Source organism: Rhinolophus ferrumequinum, chromosome 5, assembly GCF_004115265.2.
Source record: "Rhinolophus ferrumequinum isolate MPI-CBG mRhiFer1 chromosome 5, mRhiFer1_v1.p, whole genome shotgun sequence".
In the NCBI taxonomy this organism is placed as follows: domain Eukaryota; kingdom Metazoa; phylum Chordata; class Mammalia; order Chiroptera; family Rhinolophidae; genus Rhinolophus; species Rhinolophus ferrumequinum.
The window spans coordinates 47,009,744-47,022,708 of NC_046288.1; the positions used below are offsets into that span (position 1 = coordinate 47,009,744).

The window sequence follows — 12,965 nt, forward strand, 5'->3', positions numbered from 1 at the left end:
CACAGTTTTTAAGCCATTGTTTCTCAGTCTAGTTGTGAAGGACGTAGCTCCCTGGCCCATGCTGGTATTATGAGCCTTGCGCTCCATCTGGCCGAGGCAGTCGTTCGTCAGTCGTTGGTCAGCCGCTCACAGCAGCTCTCGCTGGCTGCAGGCCACTCACGATGGCTGCCGCCACTCATAGCTGCCAGCCAGCGCGGCCACCAGCTGCTCACGGGAGCACACATCAGCACACAGCAGCTCACGGCCGCTCGCAGCAGTCCGTGGCAGCACACAGCAGCCCAGCTCCAGGGAGAGCTGTTGTTCACAGTCTTAGCTGTAGAGGGCGCAGCTCACTGGCCCAGGTGGGAATCGAACAGTGTCTTTTGGCATTAGGAGCATGGTGCTCCAACCACCTCGCCGCCCCCTTTTTTTAATATGCTAGGTCCTTATATGTCCCTCCTGCTTCCTCTAGTAAACCTCCCCCCCCCTTTTATTTTTCTAATTTTTTTTATTTGAGAATATTGAGGAACAGTGTGTTTTTCCAGGACCCATCAGCTCTAAGTCAAGTTGTTGTTTTCAGTCTAGTTGTGGAAGGCGCAGCTCACTGGCCCATGTGGAAATCGAACTGGCAACCTTGGTATTATGAGCAATGCCTTCTAACCAACTGAACCAGCCATCCGCTCTAAAGAGACTTTTTGAAGAAAAGATGATCCAAATTATTTTGCCATAACCCTTTTGAAATTTCATGAGAAAGCAAGACACTATCATTGAATTGTTCAGGTGATATGCATTAGCTTTAGGTCAAATTTTTGATACAGTAAAAGATTAAATTTTTAGTTTTATGTATGATTTGTAATATATCAGGAACACTTTGTGAAAGCAGTATCCATGGTACCTTTATAGTTATTGTATAGGAGTTGGACTGCAATTTTGTTAATTTACATAATTATCAGAATTTGTAAATGTTTTCGTATTTATGGCAGTTAACATATGTAGCTGTGATTTGTTCCAATGCAGAGTTCTTAACCCAGGGCAGACTCAACATTTATAAAATTGTTCTTTTGGAAAAAATCTGATTTGCTTTTTCATGGCGTTGATGGGACTTCATTGTAAGAAGCAAAGAAATGTCATTGTTTTAGTGCCATCCAGACCAATTTGGGCCTTGGTTGGCTCATTATGGCTCATGAGCCTCATTAGGGGAAGCTAAGAGTTTTAGAGTAGAAGGATTTTTAGATTTCCCTTCAGGTTTGAATTTCATATCTGCTACTTTCTCTTACAAGACTTTGAACAAGTTGCTTCCTCAAATCTGGGTTTATCTATAAAATGGTTGTATAATGTATGCCCTAGGGGTTATTGTGAGGATTGAAAATGTTTGTGTTTCACCTGAGGACTTGATACTCACTGAGGAAGTAAATAATAGCAGCTATTGTATTTTAAATCAATACCTTTGAACTAAAAGAGTCATCTGATCATTGCTTTTTAAAGTATACTGTATTCATTATACCAAGGCCCTGACTATAATACTTTTATCTTAATGTGAGTTCTTTAAATCTGATCTCTTCCTTGAATATATAAGGGAGAATATATAAGGGTGGTTTGCTAGGAGAAAGGAGAATAATTTTGAAACTCAGCCCTTGGAGAGAGGAGACTACCATGGCCCAAGCGGCCATGAGGGGTCGGCCTGAGGGGGGAAGGGCGAGGAGATAAAGAAAAGACAAGGAGACAGGAAAGCTGGGATCGGGAGGTCTCCTGTCCACGGATGGTGGAGCAGTGGCGCAGTCTTTATTTCACACACGGTTTATATACAGTCTTAGAATAATTGTCTATACAAGCAAGTATTAGCAGAACAAGCAAGTATCAGTAGAACATTCTGTTCTGTGTATTGGCAAGTTTGTATGTCTGTGGCTGCATTAGTGTTATCTTGTTCTTTCTAGGAAGATGCAGAGGCAAGGCTTCCCATGGATGACCTTGCAGGCTGCAAGGTCCTTGTCAGCTTACAGCCGGCTCCCTACAGGAGACCTTGGTAGAATACGACTCTTTGGACAAATGATGCCAATTTTACTAGTTTGTGAGGGCTGCCATAAGAAAATACCACAGACTGGGTGGCTTAAACAGTAGACATTTATTTTCTAGCAGATCTGGTGGCCTTTCCCTTGGCTTGCAGATGGCCAACTCCTTGCTGTGTCCTCACATGGCCTTTCCCTATACAGGCACATCTTTAGTGTCTGTCTTTAGGACATCATTCATACTGGATTAGGGCCCCTCCCTAATGGCTTCTTTTTTTAACTTAATCTCCTCTTTGAAGGCTCTACCTCCAAATACATTATGTTCTGAGGTACTGGGATTTGGAACTTCAACTACCGTGTTTTCCCGAAAATAAGACCTAGCCGGACCATCAGCTCTAAAGTGTCTTTTGGAGCAAAAATTAATATAAAGACCGGGTAAAATAAGACCGGGTCTTATAATATAATATAATATAATATAATATAACAATATAATACCAGGTCTTATATTAATTTTTGCTCCAAAAGACGCTTTAGAGCTGATGGTCCGGCTAGGTCTTATTTTCGGAGAAATAGAGTAGGAATTTTGGAGGGGACAGTATTCAGCTTATAATACCACCATCACATAAGAGAATGTTTATTGGATACTGGCTGTGTGCCAATACTGAACTACATGCTTAATATATATCATCCAATTTTATGTGTATATCAGCCCTGCGGTTATTAGCATCTCTTTTTCACAGGTGAGGACAGTGAGGCTTAGAGGATTAAGTAACTTGGCTAAGAGACAGGATTGAAATTCAAGTCTTCTGGGCTCTAGTGTCCATGTCTCTTAGGCAAGAACTTGAATAGGAAGTAAAAGGACAGAGAACAGAATTAGCATATAAAATACAAACCTGTTTTGCAGTTTTCAGCAGGGTCTTGCTAGTAAATAATGTGTGAAATGGAAAATCATTTAACACCAGCCTTGGTAGACTAGTAATTTTTTCTTTCAAAAGTAGTAGAAATTTTTGGTTATAGAATGGAAACAGTGAGTGAAGTTAAATATTTTTACCACATTATTCTAATTATCAAAAAAAGTTTCTTTTATTTTTAAGTTGCTTCAAGTGCCTTCATTCTTTTTTCTTTTGCAGAAGATTCTAGTGTTCCAGAAGCTCCAGTAAATGAAAGAAAAGCAAGTATATCATATTTCAAGAATCAAGGAGGAATACAGTATATTGATTTGTCTTCTGATAGTGAAGATATTGTTTCTCCAAACTGCTCCAATACAGTTCAAGAAACAAAATTCAACAAAGACACAGTGATTATAGTGTAAGCAGCTTAATAGATTCATTATATCTACATGTATGGGAGAAAAAGTCACTTAATTTGAAATATTTTGATTTCCTTTTTTTTTTTTTCCCTTTTCCCTATTATATCTTGGTTATTTTTTCCTAGCTTAGAAATGTAGAGGTTTTGTGTGTGTGTGTGTGTGTGTGTGTGTGTGTGTGTGTGTGTGTGTGTGTTTTACTGGATAATAGTGATTTTCAGTTAAGTTTAGTGAGAGCAGATATTTAATTTTTGTAACACTCCATAGATATAAAAATTATTTTAACAATTACCTTTGATTATCTCTAACTGCTTTATCATTTATTCTTGAATCTAATAATTTTACCATTTTTGGGACACATTCTGTGGCGTAGCACGGAGCTTATGTTGTAGTCAGGTAGAAAGATAATAAAAATTGCTGTATGTCAAATAACAGATATTGTGAGCAAAAAGGGAAAGCAGATAAGGAGTTCAGCACCTGGGGTAGGGGTGTGGTTTCCAAAGAGCACAGTTGGTAGAAGGCTTCATTGAGAAGACCTATGCTTGAGCAAAGACCTGAAGGGGGTAAGAAAGTGAACCATATGGAAAGGGGGGCAGGAGGTGTATTTAGGCATTTTGAATAATCTGTTCAGTGACCCTAAAGTGCTATTTTGCCTGGCATTTTTGAGCAAAGTGGGGGGCACATGATGCAGAGTGAAGGTCCTGAGGCCCCAAGATAGGAAGGACGGGGGATGTTAAGCCCGTACATACATAGGCTTTTTGGCTTCTATTCTGAATGAATGGGAGCTAATGGAATGTATTGAGCAGAAGAGTAAAATTATCTGCCATATGTTTAAAAGGTCTTTGAGAATGCAGGGGTGTAGTAGTAGAAGCACAAATATTGCTTTAATAACCCAAGCGAGAAATGATGGAGGCTTAGACCTGGCTAATACTTGAAGAAATGGTAAGTGGTAAACTTCTACATATACTTTGAAGGTAGAGCAGAGACGATTTATTGATGGATTTCATGTGTGGTGGGAGAGAAAGTCAAGGATGACCCTAAAGGTTTTGGCCTGAGCAACTAGAACAATGGAGTTATTAACTGAGATAAGGAAGACTTTTGGGTGTGGTGGGGGAAGCTCCTTTAGATGAGTTGTGATTGAGAAGACTCTGAAACATGTAAGCGGAGATGTCAAGTAGGCAACTGAATTTGTGACATTTGAGTTCTGGGGAGAGGTCTAGGTTACATACCTAATTTTAGGAGTTGTCAGAATATAGATTTGATATTTAAATCCATATGATTAGTTGAAATCACTAAGGGATGGTAGTATGGCTGGAAAAGAGATCTCTTGGTTAAGTAAGGACTTAGTCCAGGGGCACTCTGGCTCTTAGGAACTGGGAAATGAGAAGAAACCTGCAGAGGTTCTAAAAAGGAACAGTCATTGAGGAAAGGGAAAGTCAAAAGGTTGTGTGGTCAGAAGTTAAGTGAAGAAAGTATTACAAGAAAGAGCAAGAGATCGAGACTGCTGACGATCAAATTGAGGATTTCCACTTAAAATGAACTTACATATATAAGCCCTGATGAACATGGCTTTATTCAGAAATTCACTCTGAAATAAAAAATGAAGATCCTGTTTGTTTAATCCTGAGGAAAACAAATGTTAGCCTCCTCCACCCAGCCAATTTTTACTTTGTATTTTGAAAGAGTTTTAAACTTACAGAAAAGTTTTAAAAATAACTCCTGCTTTTTTTTCAAAAACATTCCCCATATTTGCTTGTCACCTTCATAAATAATAATGATAATTATTACTGAATCCTTTGCCTCTAATATTTTCACATTTATCTACTAAGAACAAGGTCATTCTCTTACATTACAAAAGTAGTATTTCAAATGCAGAAATCCCAGTTAACGTTGGTATAATACTATTATCGAATATACAGTCCATATTTAAATTTTATCAGTTAATCCCAATAATGGCTATTATAGTAATGCTACTCAAAAGTACTAGTTTGTAAATAATGTACTGATTCCTTCACCAAGAAAGTCTTGTAATAAAAAAATAATGCATACCGGGAGTGCCAAAAAAATGTATACAAGCGGACACTTTGGTCAACGTTACTCAAGCAGTAGTTCGCCATAATCAGAACTGTCTGGATGCTGATGGTAACCACTTTGAGCACCTCTTGTATTTGCAGAAATCAAACGTGACTTGTATTCATCTTTTGTTATCAGTATATATGTATTATTATAATTTTAATACAGTTTTCCTTTCTTAAAATGTATATACATTTTTTTTTGGCACCCGGTGTATATTCATTTGTTCTTTATTCACTTAGCAGTATACATATCTGGTAAATTATATCAGTTCATAGAAATCCTTGTTCTCTTTCACAACTTCATAGTACTGCATTGTATGAATGTTCCGTGGTATAATCAGTACCCATGTATGGGCCATTTTGGTTATCAGGATTTCTTAACCTTCACTGTTTCTACAGTGTGGGCTAATTGTTTGTTTGAGGGCCTATCCTGTACATTGTAGGATGTTTAGCAGAATCCTTGATGTCTACCTTGTAGGTGCCAGTAGCACCTCCATAGTCAAAAAATTAAAATGAATCCAGACATTGCCAAATGTCCTCTGGGGGCACAATCTCTCCCCTATTGGAAACCTGATATAGACAATAGTCAGAAACTCTGACAGCTGATAAAATCTCCCAGGAAGCATTAATAAACAAGAAGGAAATGAAGACAGAATCCTAGGTAACACGGGCAAATCAAGGAAGTAAACAAAGGAAGAAAAGCCATCTGTAGAGTTTAAGGAGAGGCAGAGAGATAAAGGGAAAATCAGAACTAATAAAGTTGTAGAACCCATGAGGTGAGGGCGGGGGGTGGGATCAGATTTTCAAAGAGATTGGTCAGCAGTATAATGGGGCCAACTGTTGCCAGTTGTCTCCTTGTACCTGCCTCTAAAGAAAGGAGAGTGTGAGACAGATCCTTTCAGGGACTTTGCCTCACCTTTGTGCTTGCACCTTATGTCTCCCTGTCTCCGGGGGGCGGCAAGTCGGGGAGGGGCAACCCAAGCCAGGCACAGTCGACTGGGGACCAACAGGAGAAGCCACAGGGTTCACAGAGGTGGGCACAGCCCCCCACCTTCCCCTGGCTAAGTAGAGCCTCTGCCTCTGTGGCTGCATTCCTTCCCACAACCTGCAGGGGAAGAGGTTCAATGGTGTGCTCTCCATCTATTCATATGCATAAAGGTTTTGTCCCTTGGGAAAGTACTTATCCTGAGACTTAGGGTTCCGCTGCCTGCAGGCTAGGGTGATTGGCTTGAATCAGTTTCCTGTTTTAATGTATGGGATTCACAGATCTTGAGATTGACGAGCTTTATCTCCTTTACTTCCTCACCTAACTAATAAAACTATGCATTGGCCATTCAGGGCTCAGGGCTCGGTCCTTGAGGCTAGAGTCCCTTGGCCCCACTTGCATTCTTTTCTTGGCTACTGTCTTTGTTAACCCTGCGCTGCTGCCCTCCTCTTCAAGTGGGATGTGACAGCCAACGAAAGGTGTTTTTTTTAATCACATTTGACATTTTAGAGGATATTATTGCTCTTAGAGCAGTTTTACCTAAGTGGTGGGATAGAAGATGTGAAATAGTGAGTTGAGAACTATATAGATAATGAGAGTAGAAAAATCAGTCTTAATGAAATTTGTGAAGGAGAAGAGAATTTGTTTCACTGCCGTGTCCTAGAACCTCTGGCACATTGACTGCATTGAATTAAGGCAGTCCTGAGCATGTAGGCTTAGGAGGACAAGCTTGGGGGGTGGGGGGAGAAATGGGGGAGAAAAGATAATTGATAAAGCAGAGTCCTCGTAGGAAGTAGAAAGGGCTAGATTCCCTTAGCACTGAGTGGGGACTTAGCCTTCAAGAGAAGGGAATAGGCTTATCTGAGACCGAATAAATGGTCACAAAGTGGTCAACACTTGTTCTTATAGACTTTTTCTTTTATTATTAAAGCTTCAGGCAAACAATAAAATAGAATAATATGCATAAACATCCATATACCTACCACTTAGATTTAACAGTTGTTAGCATTTTTTTGTGCTTGTTTCATTGTTTTATCTATCATTGGCTGAAGTATAGTTACAGACATTCTAACATTTCTCTCCTAAATACTTGGGCATACATCCCCCCTCCAAACCACCCCCCCCAAAAAAAAACACACACAAAACAATACTGTTAACAGTGAATAATTCTCTAATACCATTCCCAGTTTATATTCATGTTCATGTGTTTTGTATCTGGCTTTGCAAACCAGGATCCCAACAAGGAGCATCTACGGCATTCAGAAGTTAGGACTCTTAGCTCTCTTGAGCATAGTCTACTCCCTGCTTTTTTAAGGATTTTAACTTACTGAAAACTATTTTCTTAGAGAAAATAGGTTTTTCTGATTGTTTCCTCCTGACGGTATTGCATTTATTTCTCTTTCACTTGTGTTTCTTGTGAACTTGACTTTATACCCAAGGCACAGTCAGATTCGTGGTCAGCATGAATGCTTACTACATCAAGAGGCACTTGAGTTTGTCCCACTGCATGGTCGTGAGTCTGATCACTAGCTTACGATTGTGATGTAGACGAGTAAGGATTTTTGATTGTTCTGGGTAGGAATTGTAAAAGGATTCCAACCTGAATGCTTTTGTTTTCATAGTGAATTAGAACTAGGAAAATCAGTCAGGAAGTGTGAACATAGGCAGAATGAGAATTCATAGTTGAGTGCAACAGGAATGAGAAGTCTGCATGTATGGAAAGGGAGACTCGTGTAATCGTCTTAAAATATTGAAGGATAAGGATAGTGAGAAAGGAAGAAATTGATTTTACCTTGTTACCTTAGAGCAGTTCAAGAAGTCATCCTAAAGCTTAAAATATATATTCCTGTCAGTGCCCTAATACGTTCAACTGATCTAATGTGAACAGGCATAGAGAAGTTACTAAAATACAGATTGTGGATATGTGCATAAAAGAGATGTCAAAAAAATAGAACTAGCTGCATAGCAATGTCTGCATTCTCTGATTTCCAGATTGCCTATCATGGTAGAAAACAAAAAGTTCAAAATGAGATTTTTTTGGTTTGTGAGATGATCAAAATTTGGCCCAAACGTCTTTTATATAGGATACACATATAAACTGAAATGGAACAAGATTAAGGTTAGTTGTTATAGAATAAAGTGTCATATAGAATAAATGCTCTATGTCTGCTAAAGAAATGTTTTCTTCCTAGCAGAGATTTTGATATTAAATGGGACCATTCCAATGTTATCACTTAGATTCTAAACACCTAGGCCATTAAATTCTTTTATCTTTCTATTAGTATAGGCTTCGTTATTTCTCAGGAGCAACATGAAAACACTCATCTGATATGTAGGGTATAGGTAAAAAGGAATAAGAAAGAAAAATAGGCATGTAACAAATGTGTATATATCTTTATAAATGCTAGGTATTTTGTTACTCTTTTTCATCCCAACCCAGATAATTGGAGATATTTTCAAAGTATGCTGACTCAGGGAATGTAGATTTATATACTATATAAACATACTGAAATGAAAAAAGTAGTTTCGATCTTGGACAGATACAGATTTCATTTAATATGGAAAAGAAGTACAGATATGCTGTATTACATACACACTTATTTTAAATTATAACTAAATAACATTAGTAATACATTAAAATACTTTTTTTTCCCCTCTGAAAATATTTTCAGTTCAGAGCCATCTGAAGATGAAGAGTCTCAAGGCCTTCCTACCATGGCAGGTGGAAATAATGATGATATTTCAGAATTGGAAGACTTTTCAGAATTGGAAGACCTTAAAGATGCTAAACTTCAGACCTTGAAGGAACTTTTCCCACAAAGAAGTGACAGTGATTTACTTAAGGTTATACCTTTTTATAGTAATTGGTATTGTAGCTGTAATGATGTTATTCCTGTATTCAGTGCTGTATTTAGTGAGTAGTCATTTTTCTAAAGATACTTTGTTTGAAGAAAATTACTAACTTTTATTTTATGTAATAATTAAGGTAAATGCCAGAGATTTACTTCAGAGTCTTATTAATAGCTGAGGTTATTCATCTATGACTTGTATAATAATCTGAGTTTCCCTCAATAGCTCACATAGCTTGTGAATTTTTATATACTTGAATGGTTCTAAAATGGGAACAGTCCCCCTTCCATCTCCCATCTCAAAAATATCTGGAGGCTTTTTTTTTCTTTAAATGACAAAGAGTTGCTGTTGAGATTTAGTGGTGCACACTGGCATACCATAGAGTACATGTCCTTTCTAAAAGAAGTAGCAACTCCTTAGCTGCAGCAGGATATGGTATGTGATATCAATGATAGCCTATTTTTATCAGAGATTCTAATTTTTCAAATTAAGAGAAAAGGCTGGATTTTTATTTAATGTTGATCATCAATTTAATAACTTTATTGAGATACAGTTTAAATGTTATAAGGATCTCCTGTTTAAAGTGCATAATTTAGTGGTTTTTAGTATATTTACAGAATTGCACAACCGTAACTATAATTTTAAAGCGTTTTAATCATTCCACAAAGAAACCTTGTACTCATTAGCAATTACTCTCCCAGCCCAAGGCAACTAATAATCTCTGAATTTATGACTTGCCTATTCTGGACATTTCATATATGGGGTCATATAATAATGATCTTTTATGACTGACTTCTTTTCACTTAATATAAGATTTTGAGGTTTATGTTATATCAGTACTTCATTCCTTTTCATGGTGACTGATTTAAAGAACAACAAAATACCATTCAGGGCAAACAAAACAAGTCTTGACTGAAGGTGGCCTGGGCCTTCTTAAGTGTTAGCTAAATGAAACTTTAGTGTTGTCTTGGGTGTACATTTTCTCCTGCTAGCAGTGTTATTTGTCTCCTGGTATGATTTTTTTCTAGAATAAGAAGAAAAGAAATGTAGCCACTGGTGGCTACAGGGCCACTTACACTGCTGGAAAGAGCTTCCAACAGAATAAACTTGATGGAGTACTAAAATAGTCAAAGAAATAAGTCTCATTTTAAAAATACTTTTTAGCTTGTTGCCAATTTTTCATGTAATTCAAGGGGATTTTTTTTTCCTGTGGAATTATTTATCTCTAATTTTATAATTACAATGGGAAAATAGACTTGATATGTAGAATCTGTATGTTTCATTAATCAGTATCTGAAACATTTGGAATGTAGCTTATCACTCACTCTAAAGCAGAGCACTCTTGAGGTGATCTGGATTTGAAGTGATCCCTATCATTTCAAGAGATTTAAAAGTGAGATGCATAAATTACAAAGGCTTTTAGACCCATATAAAAGAATTCAAGAAGTTATAAAATGGAAATTTAGTCTTAGACTTGTTAAGAATATGCTTTGGCTGTTTTGAAAAGGAGAGAGGCCTACAGGATAACTTGTGATCCAATTTAGGAAAACTAGTGAAGAGAGCACTCATTTGATTTGAGCCTGTTTAATACAAAAAAAAAAGCTGATTTTTTAAAGTGAGAACTTTTTAAAACAAGTAACTAATTGGAAATATAAGAAACTTTAGCAAGAGAAAAATACAGGGTGCTTAGTTTCTTCTGGAATCTAGTGTTACAGAATAGTACAAAAATATATTGAAAATGTCTCTTAAGTAATATACATATGTTCTTGAATAAGTTAAAGCAATTCAGCAATAGAGTAAAAATCAAAAGAGCCCTTTATCCCACTCATCTTACGAAGTATTAGATTTTTTTAAATGAGTGCAGAATTAATGTATGCCAGTGTCCACCACTAAATGTCAATAAAAAGGGAATAATATAAATGCCTGTCAGTCTCCCCGTCTCTCCCCACCACCCTTCCGCCACACACACCTCAGTGCCTGGACAGGTAGAAAGTTTTTAGGACTTCAGCGCACAATCTTGTAATTAACAAAAACTTTGAATATACTGTATATATTTGTTTTAGTTTTTCCTTTATAATAATGATGAGTAAATTTGATACATTTTAAGATATGTTCAGGTCAGTTCAGACTTTTAGATAAACCAGGCTTCCTGAAAATTTGTCATAGGATTTAATGAACTTAAACTATACATATTTACTCATCTTATATATATTTAATGTATTCTGTAATATTTTGATATCTTCATGAAATAATTTTTAAAGTGTTGTTTTAAAAACATTGACCTTTTTTCATTGTTAGTTGATTGAATCAACCAGCACAATGGATGGAGCAATTGCTGCTGCCTTGCTGATGTTTGGTGATGCAGGTATGCCTGACTTAGTTTCAACCCGTGTTAATTTATTAGTTATATAATAATATCTTCTCATTTTTAATATTGCTCTACAATTTACCATGTTCCTTTATGGATTTTTCCCTCATGAATTCTTACAGGAACCTTAAGAGGTATTAGGGACTTCAGGATTTTTTAGATGAAGAAACTGAATCTTAAGAAGGTTAAGTGACTTACCTGAGCTCATACAGCTGTTTGGAAACCCAATTTTCTATGTTGATTTCCACCCCCCCTCCAGAAAAGGGAGGGGACAGCTTTTCATTGGTAGTTTTGCTTGTTTTCCACAGATCAAATCTCATAACAGTGAAGTTTTGGAAGATACACTTTTTTTCTTGAGTGTCCTTTCTAATTGCATTGTGGTTTTATTTACAGGTCTACAAATCTGAGTCAGTAGGAACATAATGTCTTGTGGAAAGTCCTAGCTGGTAATCAGCATTCCTTCATTTAGTAACTATCTATGCTCTCTTCCAGACTTGGGAAACAAAATAAATGCATTTGGAGGAGTTTGTAATATAAAAGCACCTCCAAGTTTTTTGGAAATGCTATCTTAATTTTTTTAAAACTTGTACATACCAAACAAGTAGAAATAACCTGTAATCCCATTACCAAAAAGTTATTTAAGGAATGAAAGCAAACCCATACTCTATTGACCACTTTTAAATTTGCTTTGTGTCATTCTCAACTTTTCCTGTGCTTATATAAACCATTGTACAACACATAGGTTACGAAATGTAATTATATTATTGGTTTACATTTTTCAAATTAATTTGGGTAGCATTGGTAAATAACATTATATAAGTTTCAAGTGTACATTTCTATTAATACATCATTTGTATCACTGCAGTGTGTGCTCACCACCTAAAGTCTAGTCTTCTGTCACCATATAGTTGACTCCCTTTACCTCTTCGCCCCCCACCCCCTTCCACTCTGCTAACCACCATACTGTTGTTGGTGTCTGAGTTTGTTTGTTTTGTTTGTTACTTTGTTTTATATCCCACATCTGAGTGAAATCATATGGTTCATGTCCTTTTCCGTCTGATTTCACTTAGTATGATACTCTCAGGATCCACTTATGTTGTCAAAAATGACAATATTTTGTCCTTTTTATGGCCCAGTAGTATTCCATTGTATATATGTACCACATCTTCTTTATCCAGTCATCCATTGAAGGACACTTGGGTTTTTCCATGTCTTGGCCACTGTATGTGAATAATGCTGCAGTGAACATAAGTCTTTACAAAAATGTTTTTAAATTTTTTTGGTAGATAGTCAGAAGATGGATTGCTGGATCATAGGATAGCTGTTAATTTTTTGAGGAACCTCCATATTGTTTTCCATAGTGACTATACCAATTTACATTCCCAACAGCAGTATA

The 12,965-nt window shown here is 36.9% G+C and overlaps 1 protein-coding gene across 4 annotated transcripts in view; it reads left to right on the plus strand.

Annotated features, from left to right (window-relative positions):
* SMARCAD1 (SWI/SNF-related, matrix-associated actin-dependent regulator of chromatin, subfamily a, containing DEAD/H box 1) overlaps positions 1-12,965 on the plus strand; it is an 85,447-nt gene that overhangs the window by 17,080 nt on the left and 55,402 nt on the right. For all 4 annotated transcript variants that reach the window (XM_033106255.1, XM_033106259.1, XM_033106258.1 and 1 more), the window contains exons 3-5: positions 3,116-3,293; positions 9,024-9,195; positions 11,500-11,566. In XM_033106255.1, the coding sequence (XP_032962146.1) occupies positions 3,116-3,293; positions 9,024-9,195; positions 11,500-11,566 (417 nt within the window). The remainder of the gene's footprint in view (positions 1-3,115; positions 3,294-9,023; positions 9,196-11,499; positions 11,567-12,965) is intronic.